We start from the raw sequence: 15,679 nt of genomic DNA on the forward strand, positions 1-15,679 counted from the left end.
CCCCCAACACACACACTCCATCTGAATCTCCATTTCCATTTCTCCCCCCACCCCCAAAGCCATGACCCTCAGTTTCCCCCCACCCAGACATCAAGTCCCCTCAAGTAAGCATTTCTCTTCCCTCCCCCAACAGCTGCTCCCCGCCTGCATTCCCTTCCAAGAATCGAAGGGCCCCATCGCTCGATCTGTAGCTCCCCATTGCCTCACACAATGGCAGCAGCAGAATAGGAGAAGCAGCGCGGCTCAGCGGAAAGAGCCCGGGCTGGGGAGTCAGAGGTGGTGAGTTCTAATCCCAGCTCAGTCGCTTGTCAGCTGAGTCACCTCGGGCAAGTCACTTCACTTCTCCGGGCCTCAGTTCCCTCATCTGTCAAATGGGGATGAAGACTGTCAGCCCCACGTGGGACAACCTGATCACCTTGTATCCCCCCGCAGCGCTTAGACTGTTCTAAGCACATAGCTTTGCACATAGTAAGCGCTTAACGGATGCCATTATTATTACTATAACATTATTCACACCTCCCCGTGGGCCTTCACCTAAGACCGTCCTCATCGATTGACCGAGTGACGGCCTGACGTGGTTGGGTTCCCTCAAGGTGTCCCCATAGGGTATCCCCATTCTCTCCAACTCCAGTTCCCGAATGGTTTCCCCCGCCCTCTGGATTCTCCCCGAGGCCCCCGCTTCGTGGCAAGAGCCCGGGCTCGGGCGTCAGAGGTCGTGGGTCCAGCGTGGCTCAGTGGCAAGAGCACGGCCTTGGGAGTCAGAGGTCGCGGGCTCTAATCCCAGCTCTGCCACTTATCGGCGGTGTGACCTTGGGCAAGCAATTTAACTTCTCTGTGCCTCGGTTACCTCCTCTGGAAAAAGGGGATTAAAACTGTGAGCCCCACGTGGGACAACCCGATGCCACTGGATCTACCCGGCTCCTAGAACAGCGCTGGGCACATAGTGAGCGCTTAACAAATACCAATCAATCCCCGCTCCGCCGCCTGTCCCCTGTGTGACCTTGGGCAAAAGTCACTTGGCCGGGCCTCCGTGACCTCCGCCGTAAAAACGTACGAACGGGAGCCCCGCGTGGGACCGGCCGATGAGCGCTTAGAGCAGTGCCCCGCCCGTAGAGAGCGCTTCAGAGATACCGTCGTTCTCATTACTCAGCGTGGCTCAGTGGAAAGAGCATGGGCTTTGGAGTCAGAGATCACGCGTTCGAATCCCAGCTCTGCCCCTTGTCAGCTGTGTGACTGTGGGCAAGTCACTTCACTTCTCTGGGCCTCAGTGACCTCATCTGTAAAAATGGGGATTAAGACTGTGAGCCCCACGTGGGACAACCTGATTGCCCCGTGTCTCCCCCAGCGCTTAGAACGGTGCTCGGCACATAGTAAGCGCTTGACAAATACCGACATTATTATTATTACTGGAGCCGGCGCGTGCCCGCGGCCTGTCAATCGGGGGTGGGCGCGGGCCCGCGGGCGCGCCCCCTTTCAGCACCGGCGGCGCGCGGACAGCTCCCGGGCCCCGCCCGCTGATTGGCCGCCTCGGGCCGTCAATCAGGCCCAGGCCGGGCGGGCCGGGGGAGGCCCAGCGGGGAAAGGACAGCCGTTCGTTGGGTCCCCCTCTCCCCGCCAAGCGGGCCCGGCCGCTCGTCCGTCGGTGCCGCCCTCCCCTCCCCCGCCGCCTCTCCGCCCCGCCCCCCTTTTCGCATTGCGGGGTGGCCGGCCTGCGACGCCCCCGCCCCCGCGCCCCGGAGGGGAGCCCCGGGCCCGCCCCGCTCCAACCCCGCCGTGGCCCGGCTCCTCCTCCCCGGGGTGCGGGGGTGGGCGACGGGGACGGGGACGGGGACGGGGGGGGGGAAGGGAGTGACGTCAGGGCGAGTGGGAGACGGGCAGGAGCCCGGAGGAGGGGGAGGAAGGAGAGGGGGGAAGGACGGGGGGAAGAGAGGGAGTGGAGCGGCGCCTCGGCTTCGGGACCCCCGGGCTCCGGAGGTGGGGTAGGAGCCCCCCAGGTAGGAAGAGCCACGAGGAACGGAGCGACGGAGCCGGGGAGGGCGGGCGAAGGGATGAGAGGGAAGGAGGGAGGCCCAGGCGGGGCCCGGAGAGGCCGGAGCTGAGAGGGGGCGGCAGGGATCGGGGGGCAAGGGGCCGGAGGGCGGAGGGCCCCCTCTCCTCCCCCGCCATGCCCTCTCTGCCCCTGCCCCTGGCCTGTCCGGCCCTCACGTTGCTCCTCGGGGCCCTCACCTCCCTCTTCCTCTGGTACTGCTACCGCCTGGGCTCCCGGGACACGCCGGGCCCCGGGGGGGCCGGCGGAGGAGCCGGCGGCCCCGGCGGGGGCGCCGAGGCCGGGGGGCCCGGGGCCGGCGGGGAGTCCGGCGAGGGGGCCGGGGCCGAGGGCCCGATGAGCCGGAGACTGAGGGCCTACGCCCGCCGCTACTCCTGGGCCGGGATGGGGCGGGTGAGGCGGGCCGCCCGAGTCGGGCCCGGGCCCGCCGGGGGCCCCGGGGGCCCGGGCATCCAGCGCCCGGCCCTGCTCTTCCTGCCGGACCTGCCCTCTTCCCCCTTCGTGCCCCGCGACGCCCAGCGGCACGACGTCGAGCTCCTGGAGGGCAGCTTCCCCGCCATCCTGCGGGACTTCGGCGCCGTGAGCTGGGACTTCTCGGGGACGCCCTCCCCGCCCCGGGGCTGGTCTCCCGCCCCGGCCCCCGGCTGCCACCAGTTCCTGCTGTACCGGGCCGGGAAGTGCCAGCCGGGCAACTGCCGCCGCTGCCCGGGGGCCTACAGGGCCCTGCGCGGGCTGCGGAGCTTCGTCAGCGCCAACTCCTTCGGCAACGCCGGCTTCTCCGTTCTTCTACCGGGGGCCCGGCTGGAGGGGCGCTGCGGGCCCACCAACGCTCGCGTCCGCTGCCACCTAGGTGAGGACACAGGGGGCGGGAAGGGCCCGGGGGGGGAGCTGCGGGGAGGAGGGCGCGCGCGCCGCGGGGCCTCGTCCCGCCCGGTACTTGGAAGGCCAGAGGCGGCCGCGGGGCCTCCGCCCGCGGAGGCGAAGGAGGACTCGGCCTCCAAGGTGCCAGCCGGGGCCCCCGCCCTCTCCTCCTCCCCGTCGCCGCCAGGCCTGAAGATTCCCCCCGGCTGCGAGCTGGTGGTTGGGGGGGAGCCCCAGTGCTGGTCAGAAGGACACTGCTTGCTGGTGGACGACTCCTTTCTGCACACGGCCGCCCACAACGGTAACGGGGACGTCGGGGCTCGGCCCAAGCGCCGAGGGCGGGATCTCGGGGGAGGCCGGCCAGGAGAGGAGCGGGTGAGCCTCACTCGTGTCTCTCGTCCCGAACAGGCGCCCCTGAGGACGGGCCCCGAGTGGTCTTCATCGTGGACCTCTGGCACCCCAACGTGGCCGGAGCGGAGCGCCAGGCCCTGGACTTTGTCTTCGCACCTGACCCTTGAAAGGAAAGCTTGGCATTCGGGCCCCTCCCCATCCCCCACCCTCCCCGCTTAAAGGAATCCATCCGGCCCCCCGCAGGGACTCTCCGTGGATGCTGGCGGGGAAGATGAGGCTTGGGATGCTAGGATGACCCGGACACTGGCCATCCTCATCCCGGCTGCCAGGGTGGAGGGACTCTGGGCCGGGGCGTGGGGGGAAGAAGGGCACCCGCAGGAGCTGGTGAGACCTTGGAGCAATAATATAAATCATGACTCTCTCGCCAGTCTTCTAGATTGTTCCTTCTGCACACCTGGGGCCCAAGGACAGTTGGCTCTGAAAGTGGGGGGGAGGGAGGGGCGGGGTAGAGCAGCGGTGCCCTTTCAGGCCGGGATCACATTCATACCTCTATTAAACTAAGCCCCTTGCTAAAACTAATTCACCGCCCCCCTTCTCAGGACCCAGACAAGAGCCAGGACCGGGCCTGACAGCCGGTAACCAGATTCCTACCCCCCCCACCTTCAGCCACCCGCTTTTCTCCTCACCCCGGACCCCTTCCCTGCCCACCCTGGCTGAGGGGAGGCAGCCCCTCTTCCCTCTCCATGGCCACACCCATTTTTCCAACTCAATTTATGCCAATAATTTAATATAAAATAATAAATTATATGAAGACAGGGAGATAGGTGGGGGAAGAACACGGGCTCTGACCCTCTCCGAGTGGAGTGAATCACTCCCCCCGGCATGCCGGCTGGGGAAAAGCTGCTTATCCACTCACGACTAGGTTAGTGGGTTAGGGAGATGGGGGCAGAAGACCAGGTCTTGGCCCCCCTGCCCCGTAAAAGGCGGGGAGGGGTGGGAGGGATAGAGAACGTACCAGGTGGCTAGGATATAGGGGCGGGGGGTGGGAGCGGCGGTGGATTTTGGCACACACCACCTCCTCGAGAAGGTGTAGGTCAAGAGCTGTGAAACCAACTACTGGGAAGGACTCGTACCATGCACAGGAGAAGAGGGGTAAGACAGGTGGGGAGGGAATGTTGGAACAGAACACAAACTTTAGGAGAAGGGATCGAGTGGAACGAACCGCCCCCGGCCCCCCCCGCGAGCTGTTGGAAAACAGGGAGGGAGAGCGGAGGCCCACGACCTGACCAGCAGCGCCGGGGCGGAGGGGTGGCCGGGGCGGGCGTCGTCGTAGAAAAGGGGAGGGACCGCGGGCCGGCAGAGGAAACGAGGGGCTGCGTCTCAGTCCTTGAAGACGGCCTGTTGGCCGTGGGGTCGCTCGTCATGGGTGATGTGGCGGCGGACGTGAATCCTGCGGACTCGGTGCTCACGGCCCTCCTCGTCCTCGCCCCGCCCGGGCCCGCCTCCCCCCGCCGCGCCCCCCGTGGCCTCCAGGAGGGCGGGATCGGGGCCCCGTGGCGTCTCATAGATCAGGATGTTCAGCGTCTCCTCAAAGATCCGGGCCTCGGGGAACTCTACCTGTGGGGAGGGCGCAGCTTAGGCGGGCCTTAGCGGTGGTGGCTCCTTTTGGCCCTTGGAGCTGGGGGTGGGGTGTGGGGGCAGAGGTTCGGGGCCGACCTCCAGAAGGGCCAGACCTCTCTGCCCTTAAGACGTGGGGGCTCCCCGAGCCGAAACCTATTAGGCGCCATCCTCCTCTCCCCGGGTCCCGAGGCCAGCTCTGTTACCGTAGTCACTGGATGGCCCCGAACTTCTCCCCCCGCCGCCCCCGACCCCCCAGCTCCTCCCCGTCCCCCTCGCCCCAGCCTCGCCCTCTGACCTTGGTCTGCTTCTTCTCAGTGGCGTAGACGATGGAAGTGCAGCAGACCTCGGCAATCTTGCGGCCCTGCCCGTAGAAGGACCAGCAGCAGATCTCATCGCCCAGCACGTCCTTGAGGAAGAGCAGCCGCCCGTGGAAACGCAGCGCCAGCTTGTCGAACAGCTCGATGTTCTTTAGAAGGTTGTCATCCGACGTGCTAACCAACCGGAGGGTGGAGGGGGTGGAGGAGAGGGCGGAGGGGTTGGGGGGCAGGCCAAGTTGAACCCAGGTGGCCCTGCCTCCCCCACCAGTCGGATTCAAGTATCTTCATCCCTCCGACCCCCAGATCAGAACCGGGCACTTCCATCTCTTCTGAATTCCCGGAGATACAGTTCTAGGATGGGGGGGGGAGGACCTAAGTGGGGGTAAGCCCGGAGTCAGGGGTGGCAGAGGGCGAATCTGAGGTGGGGCCGTGCGTGGGGTCCAAGGGGGGAGGGCCGGGGCGGCGATTCCCCTCACCTGGTGTAGGAATACTTGTTGTTGCTTCTGTTGTGCAGCAGCTTCACCACCGGCTGTGGGAAAGAGAAGAACGGGGAAGAGAGAATCAGCTCTGGCCCCGAAGGCTCTCCCCCAACTTCTCCCAGCCCAAGCCTCACCTTCGAAGTGCTGGCCAGAAGCTGCTGCTCCTCACGTGGAGAGGTCACCATGGGGATAAGGCAGAGTGGGGAGAGGCTCTCGTTCTTTTGCTGGGAAAAAAGAAAAGGCACAAGAGGGAGTGAGCTGACAGCGAGCACCTGCACTGGGGAGACGAGATCCCATGGGCGAGGTGTGGGGTAGAGGGGCGAGGGGTCACGTCCCGGCATTTCCACCTCTCCCCCCGTTCTTCACCGTCCGATAATCTTGCCCTGCGGCCCTCCCGGAAACTTCTCCCTCTCATTTGGCAAAGGTTGCCTGGCGGGCTGGCCCTGGCCCCTGTTCCTCCTTCCAAAACAATGAGTGGAGGCACGCTCTCTTTTTCCATGCCTTCCTTCGCTCCATTTCATTCCAGGGTTGCAAGTCCTTCAGTCAGATAATACTCTTCAAGTCGAAAAGCCATCCCAGGTAGAAATGGAACACTCCGCCCCACCCCGCTTCGACTGTGGGGCGAGTCGGCAGGCGTAGGAGGAAGGCAAAATAGGTAGCGGTGGGTTACCCCACACTCACCTGCAAAGCCAGCTGGCAATCCTCAACCAAGCCCTGCACCAGGTAGTAGCGCGCCTCGCCCAGCAGCTCGCCCAGCTCCCGAGGCCCCTCGGGCAACGGCACTGCCCCATCGCGCAGGTAGTTGAGGATTGTTCCAAAATGACGTCCACTCCGGTCAATCAGCACCCAGCCTAGGGGACGGCGTGGTCAAGGACAAAGTCCAGCTACACTCTACCTTTCCTTCTCGCCCTCCTGCTCAACCCTTCGCAGTATTCTCAGGGCCCTCAAACTGTTCCCAACCACCTTCTGGTTCCTAAGAGGGCACCCTTAATGACCATCTTCCAGCTCCTGATAAGAGCTTAATTGCTTAATTGCATCTTGCCACTGTGGGATCCCTGAGGGGAGTAGGGAGGCAATAAAGATGACTGTTCACTCCTGGTAGGCAGGTAACAATACAGGTCCTTTCCGGCCTCCTGTGTTTACACCTCTAATTGCTCCCTCTCCTCCCCTCAGGGACTATATGATTTCCGGCTATTCCCTTATTCATTCATTCATCCAATCGTATGGACTGAGCACTTTCCCTGTGCAAAGCCCTGAACTAAGCGCTTGGGAGAGTACAGTATAACAACAGACACATCCCTGCCCACAACGAGCTCACAGTCTAGAGGGGGTGACAGACATTGATATAAATAAATCAATAAATTACAGATATATACAGACGTGCTGTGGGGCTGGGAGGGATGATGAAGAAGCAAGTAAGAGGGGCGTAGAAGGGAGTGGGAGAAGAGAGGAAGGCCTAGTCGGGGAAGGGTTCTTGGAGGAGATGTGCCTTCAATAAGGCTTTGAAGTCGGGGGGGGAGCAATTATCTGTCTGATATGAGGGAGGGCGTTCCAGGCCAGAGGTAGGAAGTAAGCGAGAGGTCAGTGGTGAGATAGACAAGATGGAGGTAGAGTAAGAAGGGGAGCATTAGAGGAATGAAGTGTGCGGGCTGGGTTTACCATTTGAGCACTTGCTTACTATTCCTCCTTGTACACGTGCCGTCAATACAGGTAGGACCCCTCTGGTCTTACGATTATTATTGCTCACTCATTCAATCGTATTTACTGAGCGCTTACTGTGTGCAGAGCACTTAAATTAGCCCTCGGAAAGTACAATTCAGCAATAAAGACAGACAATTCCTGCCCACTCCTGGCTTACAGTCTAGAAGCGGGAGACAGGCATCAAAACAAATAAACAGGCATCAATATAAATAGAATTATGTACACATCAAAACAAGTAAACAGGAAATAATGTAAACAGAATTACAGATGGGTACATATATAATCAAGTGCTGTGGGGCACGGAGGGCGGGTAGAGGAAAAGGAGCGAGCTGGGGTGATGGGGAGCTGAGGAAAAGGGGGGCTCAGTCTGGAAAGGCCTCTTGGAGGAGGAGAGTCTTTATGAGGGCTTTGAAGTGGTGAGAGTGTGGTGGTTTGGCGGATTTGAAGAGGGAGGGCGTTCCAGACCAGAGGCAGGACACGGGTCTGGGTCGACGGCGGGACAGGCGAGAACGAGGCCCAGTGAGGAGGTTAGCACCAGAAGAGCGGAGTGTGTGGGCTGGGATGGAGAAGGAGAGAAGGGAGGTGAGGTAGGAGGGGGCCAGGGGATGGACAGCATTGAGGCCAAGAATGAGGAGTTTTCATTTGATTTGGAGGTCGATAGGCAACCACTGGAGATTTTGGAGGACGGGGGATGACATGTCCGCAACGTTTCTGTAGAAAGATAATCCGGGCAGCAGAGTGAAGTATGGACTGAATTGTAGAGAGACAGGAGGTTGGGAGGTCAGAAAGGAGGCCGATGCAGTAGTCCAGTCGGGATAGGATGAGGGACTGTACTAACGTGGTAGCGGCATGGATGGAGAGGAAAGGGCGGATCTTGGCGATGTTGTGAAGGAGAGACCGGCAGGCACTGCTGACGGATTGGATACGTGGGGTGAACGAGAGCAGAATCAAGGACGACACCAAGGTTGCGGGCTCGTGAGACGCGAAGGATGATTGTGCCGTCCATTATTATGGTATATGTTAAACGTTTCTGTGTCAAGCACTGTTTGAAGCGCTGGGGTGGATAGAGCTTTCTCAGGTTAGACACAATCCCCGTCCCACATGAGGTTCACAGTCTAAGTAAGAGAGAAGAGGGATCGAATCCCCGTTTTTACAGACGAGGAAACAGGCATAGAGAAGTGACAGGAAAGCCAATTGTAAAATGATGATTTCAAACCCAATCTCACTCTCTTTTAGACTGCGAGCCCCAAGTGGGACAAGGACTGCTTCCGACCTGACGAACTTGTATCTACCTCAGCGCTTAGTAGCGTTTGGCACATAGGAAGCACTTACTATGGTATTTGTTAAATGATTTGGCCAAGGTCAGGCAGAGTCAAAGCCAAGATTAGAACCCCGGTCTTTTGACTCCCAAGGCCACGCTCTTCCCGCTAGGCCACGCTGCTTCTCGGGAGATTTTGGTGGTGGAGGTTGGCTAAGTTCTCCCTCAAAGCCAGGCACATCATCTTCAACAAGAATCAGAGGGCTCGCAGAACCACGTGGCTTAGTGGATAGAGCACGGGCCTGGGAGTCAGAAGGAACTGGGTTCTAATCCCGGTTCCGTCACTTGTCTGCTGTGTGACCTTGGGCAAGCCGCTTCACTTCTCTGGCCCTCAGTTACATCAGGTGGAAAATGGGGATTATGACCGTGGGCCCTATGGGAAGCAGCGTGGCTCAGTGGAAAGAGCACGGGCTTAGGAGTCAGGGGTCATGGGTTCTAATCCCGACTCTGCCACTCAGCCGTGTGACTTTGGGCACGTTACTTAACTTCTCGGTGCCTCAGTTACCTCACCTGTAAAATGGGGATTAAGACTATGAGCTTCATGTGGGACAACCTGATTACCTTGTATCTCCCCCTGCACTTAGACCAGTGCTCGGCACATAGTAAGCGCTTAACAAATACCAACATTATTATTATTATTTAAATGGGGATTAAGACTGTGAGCCTCACGTAGGACAACTTGATTACCTTGCATCTACCCCAGCACTTACAACAGTGCTCGGCACACAGTATTATTATTATTAAATTGGGGATGAAGACTGTGAGCCTCACGTGGGACAACCTGCTTCCCTTGTATCTACCCCAGCGCTTAGACCAGTCCTCGGCACATAGTAAGCGCTTAACAAATACCAACATTATGTGGGACAGGGACTGTGTCCAACCCAATTACCTTGTATCTACCCCAGCGCTTAGTACGATGCCTGCCACACAGTAAGTGCTTAAAAGTACTACAATTATCCTTATTATTACAACCCTTTGTGTGCATTTTCTATACATGCTTCCTTTCGGTGGAGGCCGGGCACACCCCCGAAGACCACTGAAAAGATGCACATCCTCTCCTTCAGTTGAAGGAGGCAAGTCCTAATTATTCAATCCCATTTTGGGGGGTGGGGGGTGTCTATCCTCATCATCTGCCATCCCACCAACAGAATCACCCCCCTGCATTCCTGGGAGTGCACCTGCGGCAGGTGTCCCCCACCCCCCACCCCTCACCTGTACCTTAAATGTTCCTAATTCTCCCACCCTTCCTTTGTTTGTGCAGTGCTGTGACTCTCCCTGGAGTGAACGCCCGACTAGGGACCGGCTCCCTCTTCCCTCCTGGGAACTCCCGCCAAGGGTGGGGAGTTCATGCCCATTCCCAACGTCTCTTCCCTCGGGTCCTCCGTCCTTTTCCCGACTCTGCCCCTTGTCGGCTGTGTGACTGTGGGCAAGTCACTTCTCTGGGCCTCAGTTCCCTCATCTGTAAAATGGGGATGAAGACTGGGAGCCTCAAGAGGGACCACCTGATGAGCCTGTATCTCCCCCAGCGCTTAGAACAGTGCTCTGCACGTAGTAAGCGCTTAACAAATACCAACAATATTAAGGGGACCCCCCCCCCCCCCGGTACCTTCGGCGTCGGTGAGCACCTCCATGCGGCCGCTGAACATGGCCTTGAGCATGGTGTCCTGCTTGGTGAGGGTCTGCAGGGTGGTGTAGTGCAGCGACCCTCCCACGTTCAGCTTCACGTACTTGCTGCTGGGGTTCGGCGGCTTCGGGTCGTAGGCGGCGGGGCCGGGGCCGGCGGGGGGGGCGGGGGCGGGGCCGGGCGGGGGCTCGGGCCCCCCGGGAGAGGGGGAGGGGGCGGCGGACGCGGCCCCCGTGGCCTCCGCCGACATGGCACCGACTGGGGGCGCTCGGGGCGCGCGCGACCTCTGCCCCCCGCCCCGCCCCCCACCGCCGACCACCCTCCGGGCCCGCACCCCCTTCCGCCTCCGCCGCCCAGACCGGAAGTCAACGACTCCCCTCCACTCAGGAGCCTCGGGGCGGAGTCGAAGGGAGGGGGCGGAGCTTAGGGGGCGGAGCCAATGGGGAGCGGGCGGGGGCTCGAGGACGGAGTCTGGGGGGCGGAGCTTAGGGGCGGAGCCAATGGGGAGCGGGCGGGGGCTCGAGGACGGAGTCTGGGGGCGGAGCTTAGGGGCGGAGCCAATGGGGAGCGGGCGGGGGCTCGAGGACGGAGTCTGGGGGCGGAGCTTAGTGGGCGGGGCCAATGAGGAGCGGGAGGGAGCTCGAGGACGGAGCCTGGGGGCGGAGCTTAGCGGGCGGAGCCAATCAGGATTGGGCGCGGGCTCGAGGACGGAGCCTAGGGGCGGAGCTTATGGGAGGCGGAGTTTAATGGGCGGAGTCAATGGGAAGCGGGCGGGGGCTCGAGGACATAGTCTGGGGGCGGAGTTTATGGGGGGCGGAGTTTATGGGGGGCGGTGTTTAGCGGGCGGAGCCAATGAGGATTGGGCGGGGGCTCGAGGACGGAGCCTAGGGGCGGAGCTTACGGGGGGCGGAGCTTAGTGGGCGGAGCCAATGGGAAGCGGGCGGGGGCTCGAGGACATAGTCTGGGGGCGGAGCTTAGGGGGGCGGGTCTCGTGGGCGGTTCCTTTGGGGGCGGTGCCTCCGGGAGCAAGCGCGCATGCGCAGAGGGGATTGAGGCGGTCTGAGGGGGGCGTTTCCTTTCATTCCTTCAATCGTATTTAATAATAATAACGTTGGTATTCGTTAAGTCCTTACTATGTGCAGAGCACTCTTCTAAGCGCTGGGGCAGGTACAGGGTCATCAGGTGGCCCCCCCCGTGAGGCGCACAGGCTTCACCCCCATTTGACAGATGAGGGAACTGAGGCACAGAGACGTGAAGTGACTTCATTCATTCAATAATATTTATTGGCGCTTACTATGTGCAGAGCACTGGACTAAGCGCTTGGAATGGGCAATTGGGCAACAGAGAGAGACCATCCCGGTCCAATGGCAGGCTTACAGTCTAAACGGGGGAGAGAGACAGCGAAGCAAAACAGAACAAAAACACAACATCACCAAGATAAATAGAATCAAGGAGATATACACCTCATTAAAAAAATAAAAGGGCAATAATATATACAAATGAGCACAGTGCTGAGGGGAGGGGAAGGGGGAAGAGCAGAGGGTGAGGGGAGGGGAAGGGTGCAGAGGGAAAGGAGGGCTCAGTCTGGGAAGGCCTCCTGGAGGAGGTGAGCTCTCAGTAGAGCTCTGAAGAGGGGAAGAGAGTTAGTTTGGCGGAGGTGAGGAGGGAGGGCGTTTCAGGACAGTGGGAGGACGGGGGCCAGGGGTCGACGGCGGGACAGGCGTGAACGGGGGACGGTGAGGAGGTGGGCCGCAGAGGAGCGGAGCGTGAGGGGTGGGCAGTAGAAAGAGAGAAGGGAGGAGAGGTAGGAAGGGACAAGGTGATGGAGAGCCTTGAAGCCTAGAGTGAGGAGTTTTTGTTTGGAGCGGAGGTTGATAGGCAACCACTGGAGGTTTTTGAGGAGGGGAGAGCTAGGCCCAGAGCGTTTCTGTAGGAAGATGATCCGGGCAGTGGAATGAAGAATAGACTGGAGCAGGGAGAGACAGGAGGAAGGGAGGTCAGAGAGGAGGCTGACACAATAATCCAGCCAGGATATTATGAGAGTTTGTACCAGTAAAATAGCCATTTGGGTGGAGAGGAAAGGGCGGATCCTGGCGATATTACGAAGGTGAGACCGGCAGGTGTTGGTGAGGGATCGGATGTGTGGGGTGAATGAGAGAGCCGAGTCGAGGACGACATCGAGGTTGCGGGCCTGTGAGACGGGAAGGATGGTGGTGCCGTCCACAGTGACGGGGAAGTCAGGGAGAGGACAGGGCTTGAGAGGGAAGATAAGGAGCTCAGTCTTGGACATGTTGAGTTTAAGGTGGCGGGCAGACATCCAGTTGGAGACGTCCTGGAGGCAGGAGGAGATACGAGCTTGGAGGGAGGGGGAGAGAACAGGGGAGGAGATGTAGATTTGTGTTCATCTGCGTAGAGATGATAGTTGAAGCCGTGGGAGCGAATGAGTTCATGGAGGGAGAGAGTATAGACGGAGAACAGAAGAGGGCCAAGAACTGACCCTTGAGGAACTCCTACAGTTAGAGGATAGGAGGGGGAGGAGGTGCCCATGAAGGAGGCCGAAAATGAACAGCCAGAAAGATGAGGAGAACCGGGAGAGGACGGAGTCTGTGAAGCCAAGGTGAGATAAGGTGTGGAAGAGAAGGGGATGGTCGACAGTGTCAAAGGCAGCTGAGAGGTCAAGGAGGATTAGAACAGAGTAGGAGCCATTGGATTTGGTAAGAAGGAGGTCACGGGTGACCTTTGAGAGAACAGTCACAGTGGAATGGAGGGGACGGAAGCCAGATTAGAGGGGGTCCAGGAGAGAATGGGAGTTAAGAAATTCTAAGCAGCGAGTGTAGACAACTCGTTCTAGGAGTTTGGAAAGGAAGGGTAATAGGGAGCTAGGACGAAAACTGGAAGGGAAAGTGGGGCCGAGAGAGGGTTTTTTTAGGATGGGGGAGACATAGGCATGTTTGAAGGCAGAGGGGAAGAAGCCATTGGAGAGTGAGTGGTTAAAGATAGAAGTTAAGGAGAGGAGGAGGGAAGGGGCGATAGTTTTTATAAGGTGAGCGGGAATGGGGTCCGAAACACGGGTGGAGGGGGTGGCACTTGCCAGGAGGGAGGAGATCTCCTCTGAGGATACTGCTGGGAAGGATGGGAAAGTAGGAGAGAGGGATGGGGGTGGGGGGGATGGAGAAGGGGGAGGGGTGACTTTGGGGAGCTCAGACCTGATGGAGTTAATTTTTGTAATGAAGTAGGTGGCCAGATCTTTGGGGGTGAGGGATGGTTGGGGGTGAGGGATATATATATATATATAAAACAAGTAAACGGGCATCAATATAAATAAATGGAATTATAGATACATAAATAAGTGCTCTGGGACGTGGGGGGAGGAGGGTGGAGCAAAGGGAGTGAGTCGAGGTCACGCGGAGGGGAGGGGGAGCTGAGGAAAAGGGGGGCTTAGTTTGGGAAGGCCCCTTGGAGGAGGTGAGCCTTCAGTGAGGGTTTGAAGTGGGGGGAGAATGATTGTTTGGTGGACTTGAAGAGGGAGTCCTTCTGACTCCTAAACCTGTGCTCAATCACTAGGCCATGCTGCTTCTCAAATAAATATTACTGAATGAATGATCCAAGAGTTTAATACAATTCTCTGAACAAAGTAAATGCTCGATAAATACTGTTAATTCATTGCTGGATTTGTCTCAGGCCAAATAGCAAGTAAGCGGCAGAGCTAGAGAGAGAACTCAGGTCTCCAGAATCCCAATTCAGTGCTCTTTCCACCAAGCCCCACTGCTTCCCAGTGAGCATGTGCCTTCCTGTCCCCATGTGAAGTCAGGCTAGTCTGCTAGTCTGCAAGGCTTTTATTGTGGTATTTGATGAGTGCTTACTGTTTCAAGCACTGTACTAAGCGCTGGGGTAAATAATTATAATAATGTTGGTATTTGTTAAGCGCTTACTATGTGCAGAGCACTTTTCTAAGCGCTGGGGGAGATACAGGGTAATCAGGTTGTCCCACATGAGGCTCACAGTCTTCATCCCCTTTTTACAGATAGGTCACTGAGGCACAGAGAAGTTAAGTGACTTGCCCACAGTCACACAGCTGACAAGGGGCAGAGCCAGGATATGAACCCATGACCTCTGACTCCCAAGCCCGGGCTCTTTCCACTGAGCCACGCTGCTTCCCATAAGCATGGGGTAGATACAAGACAGCCGGTTTGGAGAGAGTCCCTATCCCACAAAGGGCTTAAAAGTCTTAATCCACATTTTACAGATGAGATAACCGAGCCACAGAGAAGTGACTTGCCCAAGGTTAATCAATTTGCCATTACTAAACAGTTTGGGTCTTCTTTAAAATTTCATGAGCCAAGATATAGCTTTTGGAGCTTAATTTTCCCAAATAACTTTCTTGAAAACAGATTGGTGAGCTATAAATCATTTACAGAGCTGTTGAAGTTTTTGCTTTTGCTCATTACCAACGAATACACTGCAGAACTACCGTTTGCTTCAGAATGATATTTGATATCATGCTATAATAGAAGCTACCATCTTTTACATCAGACACAAGACTTTTTGATTTTTTTTGGACAAAATAGGAATCATTCCAGTTCCAGTTGGCACAGTTGGAAATATATTTGCTTCACTGAGGGTCTTTTTTTCATGGATTATCTGTTTTAAGCACAAGTAAAACTTGAGTTCGGGAGGAGTGGTAACCGTTAAGAGAATGCCGTGATTAGCTATGCCCTGCATATGGTAGTTGGAATTTTAACGTTTTTATTCAGAGCTTCAAGTTTAAGAGCTAAAAGTAGACACCTGTACATATCCAATCACGACAGTCTTTCAGCTATTACTCTTCCTTCTCCTTTTCAAAGGTTTCGCCAACACATTTTAAAGATAAAACTGACTTGTGAGTGAAATCGATTCTTTTCAGTAAAACAGGCTGCTTTCTAAAAATGTTTGAAAGCCATACAAAGGACCGTTACAAGAGGCCACACTGGTAAGCCGTTACACAAAGATTCAAATTTATTTATTTTATCCACAGGCATTAATTGAATCAGATTGAATCTTTCCGAGCAGGAGCTGGGACTTTTCTGGGTCTGTAGTTTCCTCCTCTGACTTAATGTAGAGCTGGTGCACACCCCACTAACTCTTTACTGTCTGGGAGGACCAGTCTTATCCCGACCCAAGGAGAATGTCCTTGTGCAAGTCATTGACAGTGTGACAAGTTTTCAGTCAGTCAGTTGAGGTTCGTGTCCGAAATCTTCCACGGGAATTTGGGGGCTAGCCTGGAAGGAAAGATTGAGCTCATCGTGGGCGGGGAACGGGCCTACCAAATGTGCTGTATTGTACTCTAGGCTGTAAGGACTGTAAGTTTGTTGTGAGCAGGGA

General features: G+C 57.7%; 2 protein-coding genes across 2 annotated transcripts; one reads left to right on the forward strand and one right to left on the reverse strand.

Annotated features, from left to right (window-relative positions):
- The first annotated feature begins 1,934 nt into the window (after positions 1-1,934).
- Positions 1,935-3,686, forward strand: ASPHD1 (aspartate beta-hydroxylase domain containing 1). The gene is made up of 3 exons (XM_029058452.2): positions 1,935-2,897; positions 3,096-3,209; positions 3,317-3,686. The coding sequence occupies exons 1-3, from the start codon at positions 2,165-2,167 to the stop codon at positions 3,424-3,426; spliced, it is 957 nt and encodes a 318-aa protein (XP_028914285.1). The 5' UTR covers positions 1,935-2,164; the 3' UTR covers positions 3,427-3,686.
- A 339-nt stretch (positions 3,687-4,025) lies between these two features.
- On the reverse strand, positions 4,026-14,819 carry KCTD13 (potassium channel tetramerization domain containing 13). The gene is made up of 7 exons (XM_029058453.2): positions 14,767-14,819; positions 10,301-10,479; positions 6,357-6,526; positions 5,810-5,899; positions 5,673-5,725; positions 5,175-5,370; positions 4,026-4,876 (listed from the first exon to the last, which is right to left on the reverse strand). Exons 1-7 carry the CDS (start codon positions 14,817-14,819, stop codon positions 4,640-4,642), a joined length of 978 nt encoding a protein of 325 aa, XP_028914286.2. The 3' UTR covers positions 4,026-4,639.
- Positions 14,820-15,679: the final 860 nt, after the last annotated feature.

This window comes from Ornithorhynchus anatinus, chromosome 2, assembly GCF_004115215.2.
Source record: "Ornithorhynchus anatinus isolate Pmale09 chromosome 2, mOrnAna1.pri.v4, whole genome shotgun sequence".
Classification (NCBI taxonomy): Eukaryota; Metazoa; Chordata; class Mammalia; order Monotremata; family Ornithorhynchidae; genus Ornithorhynchus; species Ornithorhynchus anatinus.

What these genes read in the sequence shown, in the direction of transcription:
- KCTD13 (XM_029058453.2), bottom strand. Translation starts at nt 14,819, where the DNA reads ATGATATCAAATATCATTCTGAAGCAAACGGTAGTTCTGCAGTGTATT. An exon ending in GTTCTGCAGTGTATTCGTTG is followed by an intron (nt 10,480 to 14,766) that starts GTAATGAGCAAA and finishes CGCCCCCGCCCC; the next exon opens with CCCCGCCGGCCCCGGCCCCG. An exon ending in TTCTGGCCAGCACTTCGAAG is followed by an intron (nt 5,726 to 5,809) that starts GTGAGGCTTGGG and finishes TCTTTCCCACAG; the next exon opens with CCGGTGGTGAAGCTGCTGCA.
- ASPHD1 (XM_029058452.2), top strand. Translation starts at nt 2,165, where the DNA reads ATGCCCTCTCTGCCCCTGCCCCTGGCCTGTCCGGCCCTCACGTTGCTC. An exon ending in TCGCGTCCGCTGCCACCTAG is followed by an intron (nt 2,898 to 3,095) that starts GTGAGGACACAG and finishes CGTCGCCGCCAG; the next exon opens with GCCTGAAGATTCCCCCCGGC. An exon ending in GCACACGGCCGCCCACAACG is followed by an intron (nt 3,210 to 3,316) that starts GTAACGGGGACG and finishes CGTCCCGAACAG; the next exon opens with GCGCCCCTGAGGACGGGCCC.